This window comes from Thermobia domestica, chromosome 17 (genome assembly GCF_964235325.1).
Source record: "Thermobia domestica chromosome 17, izTheDome1.hap1.1, whole genome shotgun sequence".
Classification (NCBI taxonomy): Eukaryota; Metazoa; Arthropoda; class Insecta; order Zygentoma; family Lepismatidae; genus Thermobia; species Thermobia domestica.
In genome coordinates, this window is record NC_137470.1 from 138416020 (window position 1) to 138439156 (window position 23137).

General features: G+C 35.9%; 1 protein-coding gene across 1 annotated transcript in view; it reads left to right on the plus strand.

Annotated features, from left to right (window-relative positions):
- Window positions 1-1444: 1444 nt before the first annotated feature.
- The window catches only part of LOC145673734 (uncharacterized), a 38606-nt gene continuing 16913 nt past the window's right edge, over window positions 1445-23137 (plus strand). The window contains exons 1-3 of the mRNA XM_081743454.1: window positions 1445-1545; window positions 12543-12578; window positions 20670-20870. Of these exons, the coding sequence (XP_081599580.1) occupies window positions 1515-1545; window positions 12543-12578; window positions 20670-20870 (268 nt within the window). The 5' untranslated portion in view covers window positions 1445-1514. The remainder of the gene's footprint in view (window positions 1546-12542; window positions 12579-20669; window positions 20871-23137) is intronic.

Here is a 23137-nt window from a genome sequence, read left to right on the forward strand (position 1 = left end):
GAAATAAATGGGTTGAGGCAATGGTGTACTAATAGAGGGCAGAAACTTGGTCATAGGCAAGTTTAACATCGTTTTTTCTTCCCTGGATATCTTCAACTTATTTTGGATAGGTTATTTCGGAGCTGTGGACTCACAGTCGGAAGAATTGTCATGGTTTAATAACTTCCCCTTAAAATTTCCTGTTATAGTTTATTGTAAACAATGGGTCAAAAGTCAAAACGATGTGTACCCAATAGATATCACTATACCCGTTTTCGACCTCTCTTTTTCAGTGCCCTGGAGGAGATTTCGTAATTAAATTTCCCATTTAATGATTAAATTTCCCTTGTGGCATATATATGACACCTTGTATATACAAAACAGTTTTTCGCTTACATTATATTTGTATCGAGAAGGGACATAACAAAAAGACACTATAGTTATTTGGATTTTCCCTAAGTGCCGTCATTGAATCATCCTTGGTAAGAATCGTAAGAATTGACATAATTATTTGATGGATTCGTAGAGAATGCTAACGGTTCCAAGGGAATCTCCGACGTTGCCACATAGTGAAGTTTTTGATTCCCCATAACGGCTGAAGGAAGCCCCGCAGGGTATACCGTTATATAATATTTTTGCTTTATTTTGACCTGAAGAATTGTACTCTTTTTTTCCGAACAACCGATATTGCCAAGGATGTTATAAAATAGAGGATCTGCTCATACAACAAAATCGTGAAGCCATACGTCACAGTTTCGCCACACCCACTCTGCCCACTCAAGATCGCAATGTTTCGAGCCAACTATCATGGCGGGAACGAGAGCAGCCAATCAGATGTGTCAGCTCAGGCAATGCTCGGTTATTTTTTTGGCTTCATTGAGTTCATAGGATGAAGACAGGTTTTGGCAGATCCTCTATTTTATAACATCCTTGGATATAGCTTTACTGCTTAGAAAGAATCAGTCAGTGAGTTCAAGTGGTGTCAAACAGTTTTAAACCATTCTCAGATTCTGGTTAAAGAGTCTACTGATATTATTTGAACTATTGCATGCATAGATATTGTAACTAGTATAGTTATAGATATTAGTGAAGATAATGTCAGCAAACATTGGATCAATAGGATTTTTTTAAAATAAACTGCTTTCACCTAAAGGAAAGAAAATGTAATACGGAATGTTAAATATAAAACAATTCTCAGTACTATCAATTACTCATATCGATATTGGATACACTTTCAACAATAACTGTCACGTTTTTAATATTTGAAGTGCTTTATTATCTCTAATTGCATTAATAACTGTGCTCTTGAACTCATTTGCAATTACGATATTGAAAAGTTCCCAGAAAATAAATCATAGCTTTATCTCAAACTTGAAAAAAGAGAAAATAATTTATCTGATAGAATTCTATTGTTTCTTGTACTTATTAAAATATATGCCTAAGCTTTTATCTGTAAAATAAAGATATCAAAAGTAGCATTTCGGTCAGCAAAGACGTCAGTTTCAGTTTGGGCAGGAAAGGAATAACAAGTCACCATGAAGAGTAGCAGTACTTTGTGTTTAATAGGTATGTAAAAGGATATTGCGCTTACAATTTGGATGGTCTATGGGTACTGTAAAGGATGTGGCCTTTTTGATACTGTAAATGCTAGAGTGTCTTCATGACGAAGGGCCACATTCCGTACCAGTCTTCACAAATTTCTGTTTACAGCAACAAAAGAGAAAAAATGCAGAAAGTCATTATAACTGCTATGCTGATTTTGTGTTACGTTGAAGCAAACCGATACGCAATATGCTCGACAGGATTTATATTTACTTCCTTTGTCAGTAGGTGTTCTATAAAATATAAAATCCCGAGTATATTCGTGTTAATTTCTGTTTATACGTACATATTTTAAAAGAACAATTATACTCGTTTTTCTATGTTTCTGTATATTTCCGCCAGATAGGGCTATTGAAGTTTTGTTTATGTGGCTTTCCGGTAGATGTTACTGTAATCTCCTCCATTTATCATTCTAGTTTGTTTTCGTCTGCAGCTAGGACAAATCACGAAGTCCATAAAATATAAACAATTGTCTAAATACACTGGTTACTATTTCAGTACTGTTTTGAGTTTAGTTTCATTATCCAAATACAGTTTCTTGCTATTTTCACAAGTTCCATAGGTGATATTGGTCCCATTGTGAACATGAGTATACTTGGTACTTTATTTTAAGGATTATTCATATACATGTATCTCGTTATCAAGAATCAACATTATCATCATTAATTATAATGTTCTTAAGTGATTATTCCAATTGAATAATTAAAAAATACGTTAAAATTGAAACCGCCTCCAACAGTCAAGAAGGTGTCAAACCTTACCTCTATAACACTAGTATGCCAGCTCGACCTGAATTATTTAGTAACTGGGTATCCAGTGTACCAAATCCTAATTCTGTATTTTTGTACGCTCAAGCTTTTATCTATAAAACTTAGCCATCGAAAGTAGCATTTCAATCAGCAAAGACACTAATTTCAGGTTCAATTCCAATACCGCACACTCTGAGTTTTCTCTTTATCGCATACATTTGTGGGAACTTATTCAGTATTAGATACAGAGGAGCCATATTACTTACAAATTACTTGTTTGAAAATCCGAATGGGAAGGATACTAGCACAGCATAGCTCATTCTTTGCTACAGAAAACACTGCCTAAACTTGGAGTTTGGTACATTTAACTGCTACCATGACTATCTAAAAATTCTGAGATTAATTAGTGGAAGAAATAACACAACCTTAACACTATCATTGCAATATGTACGCATTTATATAGATGATTTGGAAAATGCAACAATTGCATCTGGTTTTATTTAAATTAGTAAATCTCTTGAAAAATGTATCAACTACCAGGACAAGAAGAGTTACGGTGGTATTACGTTTAGGGTCACTTTCCAACATGGCTGTTTAAGTTCGATCTACGCTGCGGGATTTATTTTCAGTCAATGATGGCAACATTAAACGTTATAAAATCCCATCTCGAAAGTCAAAAATTCTCATTTTGCTCTTGAATTTTCCACGTTATAATAATTACAAAATTCAAATTAAAATAATTTAAAAGACATGAAAAATGAAACTTTTGTATGTCACACATTTTCAATTTGTGAGTAAGCTACCCGTAAATTTCGATCTTTTACGATTATCAAGTAGCTGATAGATAACTATGTTCCTTAGTTGAAAGAGAGAGTTGAAAATATTGTCGAAAACAAATACATTTTGTCGCCAGAATTTAGGATTCACATAAATAATATCGTTACGTGTATCTAACAATCTATTAAACTCGATTCACACTTAACTGAACTTTGTGATAGCAATGCTGTTATTTCTTATCAATAAAATATGTTGATTTGGTCACTCAACTACGCAATAAGGAGATAATATTTTTAAAGCATCCGTTATGATAATTTGAAATAATGATCTCTACCCACAAGATATATTGTACAATCAGATTTTATTAAGATTTATCAGCGATTACCTCATTTCACGATAGAAAGAACGTTATCTAAAATAGCCTCAAAAGAGATTTTAACAATGAAGATTTTGTTTACTCTAGTCTTTCAATTAGAAAGAAAATAGAATGCAGATTAAAAATAAGAGATTTTATTTGCAAAATTTCCATGTAAAATACGTTAATTTACAAACGAAGAATACGTATGGGCACGAGACAAGATTTGAGACTGCTTTGTCTCGAAAATGTGCTGTAACAATGATGTTATGTTTCGACTCGAAAATTGTATATTTCTCTAATGGAAGAGCTTTGTCTCGACTCGAATTTTGTAAGAAAATTCTGCATCGTCTCGTCTAAGGCGCATTCCTAAGGCAGAATGATATGAAGTTCATATTTATGTACGCACAGAACTGAAAAGTTTGTTCGATCACCATAATATTAACCGTACGTAAACTATGCATTGCAGGTATGTAGGATTTAGTCATATCAGATAGTCTAAAAATATTGAACCTTGGACATAAGATGGCGTTAGTGTCCCAAATCTCAGGATATCTGTATAACAACGAATCAGACCTAGCTCCATTTGATAGTTGATACTTGAATCTGCAATTCTTATAATAAGAGGTAAAGTATTGCGCTGTAAAAATAAGTGAACTTCCCGCAACTGCGCTACATTTTACGATTTCATTTCGGTAAAGACACAAATGCTGATCAGGTCCCTGGAAACATTTGTGCTATTTATGGGCAGGACCGTATTTAGGTAAGTGCTATTCTGTGCTCGAGCACAGGGCGGGAGAATTTATTAGGCGGCAAAATTTTGGATTTTAAAAAAAGATTCACAATAAAGTAATATTTAAAACTAGCAATTCGCAGAGCCCCGCGCAAGCGCGAGAAAATGTGTTAATGTGTTAAATTCACTCTAATTACAGTAGTTACTAATTAGCTAGCATATTTGATTATTTTTTAAGAAGTCATCCTCTCCTACCCCCTCCTCAAGGGGTGAGGATGAACTTGAATATCATGAAAACTGATGACGTTAAACTCAGCGACCTCGAAAACTATGAATTCAACACTAATATCTGTCGCTTTCGATTACTTTTAAAATCTCGCCCCATCCCTGGGCAGTGGAGTATGACTTTGAAGTGTAATTAGATTAAAACTGTCACTATTTATCTCAGTGACCCCAAAAACTTTGAATTCAACTCTAATATTGGTTGTTTTTGATTATTTTTAAAATGCCCTCATGTTATTCTAATGGGGACTTTGCACCCCATATCACAACTCAAGTGTAACCTAGATACCTGGAACAGGTGGTTTGGATCATTTCCCTGAGAGCTTTAAAACATATGAAAATTTTATGTTTCTATCTATTATGGTTCTCGAGTTGAAAAGCGCTACAGACAGACAGCTTATTGTATTATTTATATAGACGCTATTAAACTATTACCGACGGCGAATAATGTAAACAATTATTTTTCTTATCAGTTATCACTAATGTTGTGAGGAATGATAAGGAGATTTATGCTCATATCTAATGTCCGGATTTGTATGTAATTACGGATTTTTCCTTCATATGTAGGTTCGTCAAACCCTTAAATGTTTGTGATTCACACCTGTAGAGTGCTTCAACTTAAGTTTCATATTACATATTTTTACATATTTTGAAAAATATTACATATTTCTATGGTGTCTACATATTTTTTTATATATAAAACTGTCTTAAAATTTTGCGTTTACTGAAATTTTAATTTAAAATAAAAAAAACTCTCCAACTGTGCAAGGCTTGCATCTAGATTCAGTTTTGTCATGTCTATCTTTTCGCTTCTTTACCGAAAGAGAAATCTCTCTCTCTTTTTTTATTTGTCAAACTATGTTTCGCAAAATTTTCGCCGATAACAAAAGAAATATACGAAGAAACAAGTAAAAATCCTCCCTCTGGGTTACATTAGCAGCGCCCTTTATTCTCAACTCTGGAGGAAGACAGATCACGTGCCTGAAGGCGACTGGCCAGGTAATTCCTAAAATGAAGTTTATTTGATTGTTATCGGAGATCGAACAGGAAAAAGATGAAAGCAAATCCTGCAATTCAAGTTAAAACTGTATGCCAGTGTGCTTCCAGGAATTTACTGCAAGAGTTCGTTCCAAGAAGCTGGCGACAATGGCAATATCATAGCAGGTAACTTAAGCTTTCAAAGAACTTCGCTTGTTTAACTGAATGACAGGAGGACAGTACTCTAGTATTGCAGTTCCAAAACGCCCGTGTTCTATATTGCCGTCGAAGTTAGAAAGGGCTCCGTTTGCCTCAACTTTATCCGCGAAATTGCGGTCGTGGGTAACTATCGATGATGCGTTTACTACGGACGTTAAAGCGGTGTTGTGCCAAGTGTGTGATAAAAAAAAAGTGGATATTCAATGAAATCTCAGAACAACATGTACGAAGTGCACTCCATGCAAGAAATAAAAATTTAAAAACTGTAAAAAGCAAGTACTCTTGACACAAAAGCATCAATATACTTCAGTGAGTGAGTTTTTCAAAGACTTGTGTCAAGCAATGGTAGCAGCAAAGATTCCTTGGAACAAAGTTCAAGTGCCAAAATACCGTGCTTTTCTGGAGAAGTACTGCGGGCGTCGAATTCCTGACGAATCAACTCTTCAAAAGTGTTATCTCAAAGTTTGTTATAGGGAAGCTATAGATACCATTAGGGCAGAAATAGGTAATTCATATATTTGGATTTCTGTGGACGAAACAACAGACGTTTTAGGACGTTATGTAGCAAATTTAGTGATTGAAAAGTTAAGTGAAGATGCTCCATCTAAATCCTATCTTATTGCGAATAAATTGCTGGAACGCACGAATCATTCCACGATTGCTCGCTTTGTAAACGATGGTCTTAAAGTGTTGTGGCCGGGAAGAGTTCAGGCAAAAAAAGTCCTTGTTCTCTATACAAACAGTGCAGCGTACATGTTAAAAGCGGCTTGAGCACTTAGTTTTTAACCCTCACTTAATTCATTTCACCTGTATGGCCTATGCTCGTCAACGTGCTGCTGAAGAGGTGAGAGACAACCTTTGCGAAGTAAATCAACTAGTTTTTTCCACGAAAAAAATGTTTGTTAAGGCTTCACAACGTGTTCAAGTATACAGAGATCAAATGCCAGACGTGCCTTCCTCCGCAGCCTGTGCTAACGCAATGGGGCACTTGGATACAGGCAGTTCATGTCCACAATGAACATTTTCAAAAAATTAAGCCTGTTGTTCATTCATTTCCATCGGAGTCTGATGTGTCATTTGGCATTGCTCAAAAACTGTTTAATGACTCAAAAGTAGCGTGTGATATCGCATACATAGACAGCAATTTTGGTTGGCTACCTACAAGCATTAAAAAGCTAGACTGTTGGGCGGCCTCTTCCGGAATCCATGGAAATCATAGACGATGCAAAGACACTGATGCAAGGTGTGTGTGGAGATGTAGGAGAAAAAGTTCGAAAGAAACTAAACGCAGTGCTGGAAAGAAACCTGGGCTACGACAGCCTATTGGCAGTGTGTGAGATTCTCAGTAGTGAAACAAGAACCCCCCTGAAGATATTTCCCCCAACTACATCCCCCTGTTGAAATACGCTCCTGTTACCTCATGTCATATGGAGAGATCACTCTCTGCATACAAGAATATTTTATCCGATCGATGACAAAATTTTACTTCTGATCATTTGGAAATGTATCTTGTAGCCCATTGTGTAACAACACACAGTTAAACTGCAGGCACATCTTTTGTAAGTACTTTATTTCAAATTAAAAATGTTCATTAGTGGACATATTCTTCAATCTTAGTTCAGCTGGTATTATTTTAAAAGATATAGGACTGCTTTTCCCTGCACACAACACATTTTGTCTTAAATTGCTTCTAGTATTTACATTTGTATATTGCATATAATTCATTTGAAGATTGTGCCGCGGTGACGGATGCGCATTTAGTGTAAAAGGTTGTAGATTTGAAACGGTACCACACCACACCACATGAAATTTCTGACGTACATATGCCGTATGCATTGCTCTTCCCATGGCTTTCCTGTTTCTCTCTAGCCGATTCACGCCTTCCTTTATTCGCGTCTGATTTTTATTATCCTGCAACTAGTCACTTCAGTGACGTATGGCTGTCTCAGCTGTTCAAACATTTCACTTCATTGGGGGACTTGAATTAAGCAGGATAAAGTATAGATTTTCCCTTTTATTTTCATAATTCGTTTAAATATTGCATACTCATGCGCGTGTTAATATTACGTTTTCATTAATATGTAACATATGTAATATTACATATTCTTATATAATATTACATATTTCTTACATTTTAAAGCGATTTTTGTTACATATTTATGTACATATTTAGGGGGTTGATAATACATAAAAATCCGGACTCTAGTTATCACCAATTGGTGTCTCATAGTGACGTCCCCCCAATGGTCACCTACTTTCGGGCAGAACATCACATCATAATCATCATTGAGAGAATTAGTCCATTTAAAATTACGTTGTAACTTTTGTAACTTGTAATACTAAACTGCTACTCAAGAAGACCTGGTATGTTTGCAAAATCATGACTTATTTCCTTGTTTGAGACATAAGTTTTTGCGGCAAATTATTTAGAGCACAGAAGCGCACAATATATAAATACGGGTCTGTTTATGGGCAAGATACGCTATCAAAAGAAAAGCCCAAAGATGGTTCAGTCGACTTCGTTCTGAAACTTTTGATGTCCAGATGCTTCTAGCAAAGGGTGACCAATCACAGCAAATGTAGGATGATATTCTGACAAAAGTCGAACAAGATCGACATGTAAAAAGTCATGACATCGGCAATGACCTAAAAGTTCATCACCAAAGAGTGTTAAAACATTTTGAGAAAGCTGGCTACAGAAAGAACCTCGATGTTTGGGTCGCACGTGTTCTGACTCAAAAACATTTACTCGATCAAATTTCTATCTATGAGACTCTACTGAAGCGTAACGATCTTGAGTCACTTCTGAAATCATTGATCACGAGTCATGAAAACTGGATTAACAACAACAACAATCTGCAGTCGAAGTGAGCAGAAGCTCCAAAACTTGTGCCAGGGCTGAAAATGCATGGTTTAAGTGAAGTTCATACTAGGATGGCCACAAAGTTTCGGCTCCGTCGGAACCGGTTCTTGGAGATCCGGTTTACAGAACCAGTTCCGGAAACGGTTCCAGACCTGAATCCGAAAAACCCGGTTCCGGAACTGGATCTTGGGAACCGGTTCAAGACCTGGATCAGAAAACCTGGTTCCGGAAACGGATCTTCTAGAACCGGATCCTTTCAGAGCCTAAAACCGGTTTCACCAGGAACCTGTTCCGGCCATCCTAGTTCATACTGTACTGTACACCGATATTAGTACAATGGGCGGGGTGAGTTACTGTAACTTGAGACTGCAAAATATCTGGAGAAACAACCGAATGAAAAAAAATGTTCTCAATACAATGTTAATATTTTGGAGGGAGAAATTCATCTATGATAAAAATTAGCCCGCACTCGCCCCTTTGGGTGTGGAATAATTTTAAAAGTTTGAATGGGGACCTGAATCTTTCGTTCCACATTCGGATTCTATGGGGAAAAAATAAGTAAATTTATCGAAAACTCTTTTTCCATTCATAATAGTTGGCGGTGTGATAAGTGGAAAGTACTTTCAGTAAGGTTTCTTCAATTGGGAGTAACTGCGCTTCATTCCATTATAAATCTGCCATAAACGAGCCAAAGGGCTATAATCTTCCCATTTCATCGGACGTTGTGAGACTAAATTCCTCATATTTCTTTTTATTTCCTGTAAGACCTGAAAACAATATTCTTCTGTGTTTGCCTTATCTTTTCTTACTATGGGTAAATAGATTAATACTTCTTGTGTCGCGTAGATACTATATTTGATTCCTAGAATCAATATTTTCGTAGAGTTTATACATTTAAAGCCTTTTTCTTTTTCATTATATATATATATATATATATATATATATATATATATATATATATATATATATATATATATATAGTGGCAGAATTCCCGTTCTTCGCACGGGAAGAATACGTTTCATTTTGGACATAAAGGGGTAAATTTGGATTTCAACGGCATTGGGAGTGTCACTGTTCATCTCTGCGACCCGGAAAACTGTGAATTCAACATTAATGTCAGTCATTTTCGATCATTTTTAAATATCTCCCCGCAATCTTTACCCTAAGTTGCACCATCAAAGTGAAATAATGAAAAACACTTCGGGCTCGGTCCTCATCTATGTTGAAAATATGATTGAGAGTGGTCGAGTGGTTCAAGAGTCATTAAAGTTTTATATATATATATATATATATATATATATACAGGGTGTTTCAGATAAAACGTCCAGTGCTTATAAATCCGAAACGGCTGAGAATAAAAAGATGAAACAAAAACTGAGATAGGAAAATGTCATAGGGCACATCACATGGTGTTGTTGTGGAGACCCCCAGGGCCCTCCTTCAAGGGGGCCCAGGGGCCAACTTCAAATTTTCAAATGTAAACACTATTGAATCATACTTCATTCAATAGTACTTGAAAAACGAAACAACTTTTGTAGGAAACCATTTTCGATTTGGGGCACCGTTTTGAAAATGGCCGCAAAAAGTGGGTTCTGTATCAGATAAAACGTCCAGTGCTTATAGGCCTAAATCAGAAACGGCTGATAATAGAGAGATGAAACAAAAACTGAGATAGAAACGATGATAAAGCATATCAAGTGGTGTTGTTGTGGTGACCCTCAGGAAACCCAGTGAAGGGGGCCTAGGTGCCAACTTCAAACTGATACAGGACTTTTTGCGGCCATCTTGAAAACGGTGCCCCTAATCGAAAATTGTTTCCTACAAAAGTTGTTTCGTATTTCAAGTACTATTGAATGAGGTATGATTCAATACATGTTCCCATTTGAAAATTTGAAGTTGGCCCCTGGGTCCCCTTGAAGAAGGGCCCTGGGGGTCACCACAACAACACCATGTGATGCGCCCTATGACATTTTCCTATCTCAGTTTTTGTTTCATCTTTTTATTCTCAGCCGTTTCGGATTTATAAGCACTGGACGTTTTATCTGAAACACCCTGTATATATATATACACTACCGACCAAAAGTATTGCATCACCACCGATATCAGTAGGAAACGAAATGAATGCACATAATTATGAACACAAATAGAACAATTTTATATTTGCGAAGCAAAACAAAAAAGGGTAACACAAAACCAAAACAGAAGAGTCAGAATGTGAAACGAAATCATTCAAATTTGGGATTCATCAAAATATCCACCAATAGCTCTCAATACAGGAGCACAAACCTAGGCATCCTCGCGAGTAATTTCCGTAATGTTTGGGCTTTAAGTCCATTCCAACACGTTTGTAAATGTGCCCACAACTGTGTTTTATTAACTGGTCGACGTTTTCGAACGTTTCTGTCTAACTCATCCCCCAATAACTCGATGAGATTTAAGTCCGGGTTTTCCGGTGGCCATCGCATGTTTATCAATTCTTTTCGCCTTTCTTTCTTTTCTAAGTACGACTTACACAAATGAAATGTGTGTTTGGGATCATTATCTTGTTGAAAAATCCCTGACCGACAAGCCTTTTGCCACTGGGTAGAGCATGTCTCTCCATGATGCGATGATAATCTTTATCATTATTCTCTCAATTTTCACTAAATCAGCAACATTTTCACCAGCAATACAATTCATACCATGACAGACCCACCACCATGTTTGACACTTGGATTAATGCATTGTTCGAGCATACGTTCTCCAGGAAGTCGACGAACAAACTTTCTGCGTTTACTTCCAAAACTTTCGAATTTACTTTCGTCACTAAAGAGCACCTTATATCACTGTTGTACTGATCAATTCTTATGTTCTTGAGCCCATCGCAATCGTTTACGTTTGTTTTGTTTACTCAAAAGTTTTTTGTTGGTGGTGGTGCAATGCATCCCCTTGATGAACCGTGTTTTCGAAGTCTGAGTTTTAGTGTTTTAACAGATACGACTGTTTCTCGGGTAGCATTAAGGTTTTCTCGAATTTCTGGGGCAGTTAGTGTTCGTTGACGTTTGCTTGTGACCACAATAAACTGATCTTTATTCTTTGACGTTATTCGCGGTCTTTCAGGTCATCGACGATTAACATTTGACAGTTTCGTTGAAACGTTGAATAGTGTGAACAACTGTAGATTGATGTATGTTCACTCTTCTAGCGATCTGTCACATAGAAAACTTTAACGTGTACAATTCCACAATAACAGCACCTTGTTCTTTACTAAGTTCACGAAGTTGAGCCATACTGTTCATATGTGTCGGACAAACAATAACTTATTTAGTATATTTTAGCTGACAAATCTTGATGACCAATGGTCCCTGAAAGGCGAACAGACAAGAAAACTAGGCACAATTGCAGCTGGTTTCGTACTTACAATGACATTTCATTTTGTATGTAAACAAGTATTCATGCTAATATTTATACCAGCTAAAAACATATTATCCTCCTACTTGTCAAGAACTTTTCTTTTTGCTGTGAGAGTGAGGTCTCGCAACATTTTGAACTAACTTTTGATCGCGAGAAGTTATTTTACTGGTGACAAATTTAGAAACGTTTCAGAATGACTTAACGATAATTTATGTGTAACATTCCAACATATTTTCATGAAAATCGGTACACCTTGTACGTATTTACAGCATTTCCATGGGTGATGCAATACTTTTGGCCGGTAGTATATATATATATATATATATATATATATATATATATATATATATATATATATATATATATATCCCCCTTCCCCCTCCCCTAAGTTGCACCGTCAAAGTGCAATGATAAAAGTTCAAAATGATAGAAGTGAAATAATTCATGTTAAACGTGAATCGGTAGAAAATAAGATTTGGTCCCACATACATGGGTGTATATGCAGTCTGGATTATTATTATAATAGGTTAATCTATAAGGTAAATCATGGACATAAACATCTTTGGGAATGATATCAGTCTCTAAAATAACCTAATTTCTTCTTCTTCTAGGTGCTTTGATTGCCAGTGCTGCTGTTCTTATTACAGGTGAGTAGTTTCTACAAGTCAATTTGCTGAATTTATTCAAGCTTTCCTAAAAAAATCCTTTCCTAAAAAATCCATTAAACTTTCATTTAATGTACTGTCAATAGCTCAGGAGCTGGAAAAGTCCTGATTTTTTGCGTCTTAAAAGTAGCAAAACATCAAAGCACGTTAGCTCCAATCAGGAACAGTTATATTTGAGAAGTGAACATCAAATCATAATATGCCATTTTTGCTTTAAAAATTAGTTTGGGACGAAGTGAATATTAGTTTCCAAAATGACAAACAGAGAAAGAAAAAGCATTTGGCATACACAAAAACGTAGATTACTTGCGTAAATCCTGTATTTTTTGAATTTAACGTACGACTATATGTAACATCTCAGCAAATGTGTAACTGAAAACGCATGTTCTATAATACTTTCCGTAAAAGTGTTCCGTACATACTTTTCGCATGACAGAAAGAACTGTATATAGGCAGGCCCGTATCCAGGTCGGGTCTAGGGGGCCGGGCCTCCCCTAAAATTTTGCTGGCCCCCTAAAATTTTCACGGTAGCCTTGCAAATGAACTATAATATAGTGATGAACTATAATATGGTTGAATCGGGCCCCCCTAACTTCTTCCGCCCCCCCTACATTTTTTGGCTGGCTATGGGCCTGTATATAAGCGGTGCGGATCTCACATACAGATGGACGATATAACACAGGCCTACAGCTGATGTATATAATATACAGAAGACTGTTAGATGTCTGACATTCTGCAGCGGAATGGTGTAACATCTAAGCGGGAAAAAGGCAATACGTATGTAGCATATGGATAACGTATGCTCCGTACAGATTTCCGTAGTAAACTTATAGATTCCGTATATTTGTACAATATACCACTGTCCGGATAACGGATTTTTCTCAGTGCACGTTTTAATGTAGAATTCGAAAATACTAAAAGATATACACTTAACAGACACAGGTGGTATTGAAGGGATGGTCATCTCATTGGCCTTTTCCTGTGGTAGAACATAAACTTGACTATGGTGCGGGGTATCTTTTTGCATACGGCTCTACCGCTACTTATGATAATACACCACCATTACCCGTGTATTTCGAATTTCTTTAGTATTGAATCTCCAGCGTTGTGGATTGAGGAATAAGGATATTTCTGATACGCGAAGGATCCCAAAAACCCTTCTTCCACTCTATCACTGGTCGGGTCGATTCTCCGTGACCTTTCTACTAAAGCTCAGTTGCAGAGATACCGCCATTTCTAGGGGCAGTCGCTAACATATACATAGTATATCACAAGTATGATAATGCGATTTACCCATTGAGTAATTGATCAAAGTCTGCTTTCATTTATGAATGCTGATGGAAAAACCCGGTAGCAAGTGGGACTCTGCAGGTATCTCAAGAGCGTTCAAGCAAGCTCATCTCCCCGTTTTAGGGTTGATACCAAATGCCATGGTATGACCACAACCCGTCAGTAGCGAAGCCATTCCTGTGATACCCCTGGAATTCCATAGAGGCTTGTAGTCTCAGTCCTGCGTTCCTCAGTCACATTCAAAATTCCGTGCTGAAGTACCGCGCACACTCCCAGATACGATATTTCAAGTTATTTGCCCATTTGAAAGACGGGACAGGCCTATCCTACCCCGGTAGGGCCGGATACTTGAAAGAAAGAATGTCTAAATTCGCCGCTTTGTCAACAGTGTCATCATTACTTTAGAAGAATAGAAATAACTCATGAAGGGAATTTGTAGGCCCTAGCTGGCATAAAATAAACATCTATTAGTTAAATCCATGAATAGTTATTTGTGTACCGAAGATCGATATATAAAGGATCGAACAAATACCCACAAGTAATGCCTTTGGTGGACTTAACATTAGGGAATTGCGATTTCAGTGTTCTGTGTCCAAATTTCTGACAAGGCCACTCAACTCAATTGCGCATTACGTAGTTTAGTTCATGTGTATAAAATTTAATGCAATATGAAATGTAGACAAATACAAAATATATCGCGCACAATGCCCTGGATTTTTATGGCACTTTTTATTTATTTCCTTACCAATATAAACCTACTATGAGTTTCTTTCAGGCTATTTTGGTTTCAGTTATATTTTCTTCTCGTATTTATCATACATTACCATACTATAATAATTTTTGTACTTTTTGGTTACAATATTCTTTTTATTTACTTATTTTTACGATGATGTGCTATTTTAATGGCGTTTTCTTCCTTTTAGTGTATATACTTATAGTCGTGTAAAAGAAAATTTTGCTTACTTCTAAATTATAGCCCGTAACTTCTTAACATTTTTTTTTTTCACAGAAGCATAGCATCAATTCTTCCATTTTGATTTATTTACTTTAAAATGTTTTCCCTTAATTTTCACCCATCATTATTTACCATCCATATAACATCAATGATTAAACTTACGAAATCGCAGTACAATAACTGTAGATACTCTAAATACACACACAACTGTTGTGAAAGCAGTGACTCAGTAAATTGCGGAAATTGTATAAATGTGTGGTGTAAAATCAGCCATAACGCAATAAACTATTAACTGATTAAGTGCCAATTATCTCGTAACAAAAACATCCCTGCGGCCAAAATACGTTATATTCATTTTTGCTTTCTGTGTGTCCTTCTAAATAATAATTTACTCATTTTAGGTAACTCTGTATTATCGCTACTATGTAGTATTGGTACTTTCCTCTGGTGACACGACTGTCCCAGGTAGACTGCCGCCCGGAATAGGCTTAGTGGTCCCGTTAAAATGCGAACACATAAGTTTGTAACGAGTTTAGTATAGCGGCAACTTTTTCATGCTTTGTTGTACTCTTACTCCACGTGATTGTTGTCTCGCCTCAGTTTTGAGTGACTTGAATAATACATTAGACTTTTGGGTAATAAAATAAATCTTATAAATGGAATTGAGGTAAAGAAATTCTGAAATAGTTAGATCCACACGAAGTAATATGGTTTAACATAGATTTCATGTAAAACACGATCTAGTTTTGCCACTTTGGCCGGAGCCATGTAAAATCTCGTCGGACTCACAATTCCAGAGGCCAAGGCTATTTCTTGTACTACTAGGCCGACTGCTGTGCACTGTGATAGGTTTTAATGTAAAACGTGAGATCAGTGAGACACCATAGTCCAAGCCATACCTAACCAGAGCTTGTGTGAGACCAACCTGGCATCACGTGGCCGTAAGGAAATATGTTATGTGAGACCAACTTGGTCTCACACAGCACTTAACCTGTTAAACTAAAATAAGTTAGTAAACTCTTCGTGGGAGGAGAAAACTCTTGGCGCAATAACCTTTAGAGGACCAGGACCTACAAATCTATCCGAAAAATGATGCCATATATTTTACTGTGAGCGATTGTACGTTACAACGAGCTCTATCCGCCGGGATCGATGATGGTGTAAGTGAACTACCGAACGAGTGCTTGCTCCCTTGTTACCGCACTCTAGGAGGTAAAGAACGGGTGATTTCGTAAAACTCTGTTTCGTCTCTTGTACAAGTCGCGATGGAGCTATCTGACCAATTATAATGTGGCAACGCTGCCGCAGTCACCTTACAGACCTGACTTGGCTCCTGTGGATATCTTTTTGTTTCCCCTTTTGAAATCTCTCCTGAAAGGACATCGATATAGTTATAATTGACAACGTGAAAACAGCTTCTGGTATGGTTTCAAACGCACTTCTGAACAGGCCTTAGAGGATACCTTTGCAGATTGAAAATCTTGCTGGCGAAGATGTGTCGATGTAGAAGGACAATATTTTGAAGAATTGTACTATATAAACGTATTATTATTATTCTCATTGTTATGAAAATAAATGTTTGTGTTTCCATACTGGTAGACTTGGTGAAATTGCGTACTGGACAGACCTTGCATCAGCCGAATTGTAGGACTCATGTCTTTGAGATTATGTGTAGTCGGAACACTGGTTTTCCTTGACGTTAATGCTGGCTTTTTAGACTAGAGATCACTACTTCTTTCTTTCACGTAGCTCCCCAATTGTTCTCACGACGCTGGGTGAACGTCACAATGCCAACACCATTGACGAATATGAATGGTCCCTCATCTTCTCGCTGACCAGACCCTATCACTGCTTGAATTAGCTGATCTCATAAGGAACAACATTCTAGCGTGGCTAGAGCGTTGACTTGCGTGTGGAAGGTGTCCAACACGTGTTACAAGATTTTGTTTCGAAATAAGGAATTGGTAAATAAAAAAATGTATGACGGAGAATAGAAAGTATGATGGAGATTTAAATGTTAATATAATTAATTATGTAGATACTTATAGAGTACCTTTACTTGAGTGTGAATGATGTCCTTTGGTTTGTTACTATGTAATACAAAGTACCCTACTAGAGTTGGTAACACTAATGAGTCACTTTTAGATCATATGTATTCTAACAATTATGAATTACAGCATGTTGTATGTACTATTGAAAATGATATTAGTGATCATAGGGTATTAGTAACAATTATTAAAGGATGGAAAACTGAGCTTAGAGGAAAACATGAAAATTCAGAAGAGGGGTTTCTCATCAGATTGACCATAATAAAACTAAAAAACACTTTGAAGATACCTTAATAATGAAGATAATGCTGTAAATAAGCATTACAACAATTTTATTTCATTCTTAAATAATGGAATAATAAATTCAACTTCGGTTAAAAAGAAAATAATCTCAAACACTAAATCCTATACACCAGTAGCTCAATGGATCAATAAAGAATTACTTGAATTAATCAATAGACGAGGTATCCTCTTTTCAAAAACCAGGAGATATCCTCATAAGGAAATATTAAAAAAAGAATATATCTTTTTTTAGAAATAAAGTAACAAAAGAAAACAGAAAACTCGAAAACATGTATTACCCAAATAAATTTAATAATTCGCTAGATAAACCTAAAAAGTTTTGGAAAACCGTGAATGAAGTAATAAGAAATACAAACTATTTCAATAACAAACAAAATTTCTCAATAGAAATGGAAGGTAAATTAGTTCCTCCGGAACATGTACTAGCTATGTTTAATGATTTCTTTCTCACTATAGGTTCAAATCATGCTAAAAGGATTAACGATTCAAGTCCTAACAAATATATGAAAGAGCCAATAAATAACAATTCGTTTTTCCTAAGCCCAGTCACAGTCTACGAAATTCAGAAGATGATAGGAATGTTGAAACCGAAATATAGTGCAGCTAAAGACAAAATAAACAACAAATTTATGATTAATTACAAGGATCAATTAAGCATATACATTGCTCATCTTTTAAATCATTCATTCACTTCGGGAACAATGCCCACTAATTGTAAAATAGTTAAAGTACTTCCAGTTCATAAAAACGGAAACGTTGAAGAACTAAATAACTATAGATCTATATCAATTTTGCCTGTGCTCTCAAAACTAATTGAAGAAAATGTAAAATTTAGATTAGAAGATTACCTAAAATCTGTCAATTTCTTTTACGAACACCAGTACGGAAGCTTCCTCAACACAATCAGCAGTTTTAGACATTAGTGTTAAGACAGAAGAGGCTTTAGGTAAAGGACAGGCATCAGCAGGATTGTTTATTGATCTTCGCAAAGCCTTTGATACAGTTAACCATGCCATTCTGCTTAACAAACTTAGTAATTTAGGAATTAAAGAACTTGCATTGCCATGGTTTAGAAGTTATTTAAACAGACGAAAGAAATATGTTGAGGTAAACAACTTCACAAGTTCAGAACAGACAATTACATATGGAGTGCAACAAGGTTCCTGTTTGGGGCCTCTCCTATTTTAAATATATATAAATTATGTAGCAAACATAAAACTAAATGGTACCTTAGTATTATTCGCTGACGATATGTATATATCATACACAGCGGAAAATAAAAATACATTAGAAAATATAATACAGTAGGATCTAAATCTAGTGCAGGATTGGTTGAACTGCATTAAACTTTCACTAAACATAGAAAAAACTGTATATACAAGTCCCCATAAGAAAACAGATATCCATGTAGACCATAATATAAATATTTATTTGGAAGGTCAACAAATAAGAAGAGTCACTGAAACCAAATATCTAGGAATAAAAATTAATCAGCATCTTGAATGGGGACCACACATAGCACTTTTGTGTAAAAAAAAAATCTTACCTATAATAGGGGTGCTTAATAGATTTAGAAATATACTATCGCCGAACCTTAAAAAGATATTTACTATGCATATGTACACTCTTATGTAACTTACATGAACATATTATGGGGACGATCGAACAAACGTGCACTGCATCCACTACAAATTTTGCAGAATAGGGCATTACGTCCCCTCTAAAATCTGCCACGCTTAAACCCAAATTTAAATACTTATAGAACCCCTAAAGTATTACCAATAGATTATTTAGCAAAAGAATCAGCTATGTATTATATGTTTAATGTTATGAATAATAATATACTATACATCATAATATAATAGTAAATAGAAATAGTCACTTTTATAATTATAAGACAAGATATAAGGAACAAATACATGCGGAATCTTATTCTTCAAATACATACGGAACAGAAGTGGTTAAGAACTATATCATAAAATGTTCAACGAAATTCCAACTGAATACAAACAGTTGAAATCAAAATCATTATTCAACAAACGGATAAGAGAGCTATTATAGCAAAAACTATGAATATGAAGTATAATTGTATAAAGAACGCATTTAAAAAGAAGAAAAAAAGTAGCAAGTAAGTGGAAAGATAAACTCAACAGATATTGTCTTATTTTTAGTTTTGTATATGTATATCTACTGCGTATAAGCAATTTAATTTTGTATTTCAATATGTATAAGCAATGTAACTGTATTGCCTCTTAAAGTGAGTCCAAGACTCGTTGGGGCCTGGAGTCTGATATAAATAAAAAAATCCTTTCCATTTATTTAGTTCCCATTTCAAGGTTTTCTTTAATAATTCCGTGTATGTAGCTAAAACAAATAACCTATTCTACTTTGACCTTTTCTAGTTCTATAGTTGCTATAGAACATATTGTTTCATGAGCATCGTTTTTGTTTTTGGACATGCATCTTATCACCTATTGTTCTTAGCTTCTCGACAAGTTTTTTAATATTATGTTCATTTGCAGTTTAGATTCCACAACAAGAGTCATACGCAGGAAGGAAAAGGGGAATGGGAAATACAAAGTGTGTTCAAAAGGTATCGAAACTTTGGTTGGCAAATATACATTTATTGATTTGAAAATCCGAAACACTAATTTCCTTCGAAGTAGTCTCCTTGGTAATGCACATACTTCTCCCAGCTCTGCTTCTGGAATCCAGTTTTGGAATTGTAAGAAACCGTGCCATCACATTTCGCATGATAACTTCTCTTGACTCAAATCGGTCCCTTTTAGTGGTATTTTCCACTTGAGAATTAACTAAAAGTCGCACGGAGCTATATCGGGTGATTAGGGAGCCTAACGACACAGAGGAATGTTGTGTTTGACGATGAAACGTTGAATCAAATTTCCCAGATTCTCTCCTCATGCCCAAATTCTCGTTCAAAATTGAATGTAGCGATCCGATTCAATGGTTTCCGTGTGGGTATCGCCAAATTTTTGGTAAAATTTGATGCAATATCACTGCTCAAGTTTTCCTGTCATTTTACAGAACACTGAAATCCGACGACCGCTCACTACACGTCTTCACTCGTTGGCCGATTGCCAGCGACTGAGGCTGTCTGTGGACGGGAAAAAAATCACGACTGCGCATGAGAGTCCTCTTTACATCCACACTAAAGAGTCTCCCTCGCTTCAATGGTCAATTGGGAAAAAAATTAAGTTCGATACTTTTTGAACACACCTCGTATACACCTTTGTGTACTGCACATTTCTTTTTCGCATAATATTTTTACCATATAGTGTTTCATCCAGAATGTTTAGCCATTGTTCACCAAAACCGTACATTAATGATTTTCGCTGAAGCTTTGAATTCTGCTAATTCTTTGTAAACTCGAGGAGTTATTATTTTGAACATGTAATATACGTAAACATCTTTAACATTTTATAATATTTTTCTTTTTTTAATTTCCATTTTTATTAGGGTTTGATCCAACATTGGACCCAACTTACGACTGCCCACAGGCTAATGGTTTATTCCCTCATGCAGACTGCAATAAATATTATAATTGTTGGGATAATGAAGCCATTATTGAGGAATGCCCGGAGGGCACACTTTTCGATGAAATTGATGCATGGTGTATTCCAGCAGACCAAGTAGATTGTGGTAATAGGACTCTACCTGGTAAGTTATTTTGACAGCAACGTTCAGTAGTGAGTGATACCGGAAACAAAATAAAATGAACCATTATTGTCTAAATTTTCGACAAATAGAACGTATGATATTAGTATAGCATTTGATAAACATTAAAATTATGTGTGGTTCTTCGGCTTTTTTTTTTTTTTTAGGTAGTGAAATACGCCTCTTAAGTAAGGACACAGGTAAGAAGGGTATAAATGGCGCTACGATTAAAAACAAAATGATCAAAACTATTTCTTTGCTTGGGAACGTTTCTAAAATCTAATATCACGAAAACTTCTTCTATCGAAACATGTCGATACGTTGTATATAAGTTGACTATTAAATAGCAATTTGTCTCACTTGCCGAAAGAAAGACCAACTGGACCAAAGAGCATTTCTTGGCCGACATTAAAAAAAAAACAACTTAAATGTGTATTATAATCAGTTTATAATTATTGTTGTTGAGAATTGTAAATTTTCCATAATTATTAAAATGCATAATGTCTTTTTCTTTCAAAAATAACAAAAAATTTATAACAGGTCTTAAAACCTCAAACGCCTTCTAAATAGTCCTTCACCTCCCAATCACCTTCTAGCTCACACACACACTTCTCAATGAATGAATAAATAAGATCTCTAATCCGATCATACCTCGTATAAATGGATAGTCATTAACAAAAGAAGACACGATTTCTCTATGTAACTCGTATAGTAAGCGATGTACCATCTCACGGCATTTCTTCAGTATACATACAACGGCTGTCTCTTCCCTGAACACAAAAGTCATTTTCTCAATTAACGCAAGTCGCGTTGACGAAGAGTGAGGCTCAAGTGGTACAGCGTTCTACCTCTAAGGCAAAGGTTCCCTAAATCTCAAGGCATGTGAGTTTGTTGTAGATAACATTGTGTCGTCGGTTTCCTTGCGGTTCTCCCCTTTCTTTCCCATATTTTCATTCCATTATTCTTTCATAATTATTCATTTTTATTAATCATTCGTCTGCAGCAGTATTATTTTGGATTTTGCTTTGGGACGGAATGGGGGATAAACTCTCCACCGACATTAGAGTTTCGCGTTCTTTCACCACAATATTAGTATACAATTTATTACAAATACGTATTTTTTAAATCCAGGTGGTCATTGTCCCTGGTGTAGACAAAACAGAAGCATGCTATTGCAAAGTTTTGTCAGGGTACGGACCCGGTAATCGCGCGTGGAACCCAATTCCGCGTACGCCTTTGATACTGCAGGGTTTTGTATCCATGTTGAAGAATGATATATGGTATGTTTTGTTTGTTACGTGGAGTTAGCGTCATTTTCCAGTACCGACGCCCATATAAGACATGAACCTACACTTTAGGTATAAAATGGAATCCGATCCACCGTGATGCCTTCAATGTTCTCACACCAAGAATGGAACCCGGAACTCCCATGCGAGGTAGCCACTAGACCAGAGAGAAGGGACAAAAAGTTATTGTATCAAAATAATGGCGCCACAAATCATTTATTACATGAAACATCCGTTTTTCGCACGGGGAGATTACGTTTCATTTTGAACATAAAGGGCTGAATTTGGATTTAAACGGCATTGGAAGTGTCATTGTTCGTCTCATTGACCCCGAAAACTATGAATTCTACAAAATATATGTCATTTTCTATCACTTTTATATATTTATCTCCCACCTTCCTTCCCCAAGTAACGGGGCTGAATTTGAATTTAAACGGCATCGGAAGTGTCACTGTTCATCTCAGCGACCCCAAAAACTATGGATTCGACACTAATCTCGGTCATATATATCCCCTCTCCTACTTTGTACCGTGGAAGTGAAATGATGAAAGCTATCCTAGGTCCGAACCTCATCTATGTTGCAAATTTGATCGAGATCGTTCCGGTGGTCCAAGAGTTATTAAGTCACAAACATGGTCACTTTCATTTTTATTTATATCGATTTTTTTTGTCTGATCACTAGAAGGTTTATGGCTCCCTCGTTTCTTTGACTTTTTCCACTCGATTATTTCTTGTGAGACTATTTGAAAGATGTGTAAGAGAGACTGAGACAGGTGGAGACACGAGATGATTGAGACAGTGTTAATAGAATGTAATCCTTAATGCTGCCAAATACTGACATTTTCATCAAAGAAATGCCATCAGGATTGCCAGTTGTTGACATAGTTTCACGAAGCTTGGACACCGCAGTAATTTCTCAGGAAGGAAAAAGAAATCAATTTTGAGAATTGTGTGTATATTTATATGATCTCACATTTAATTTAC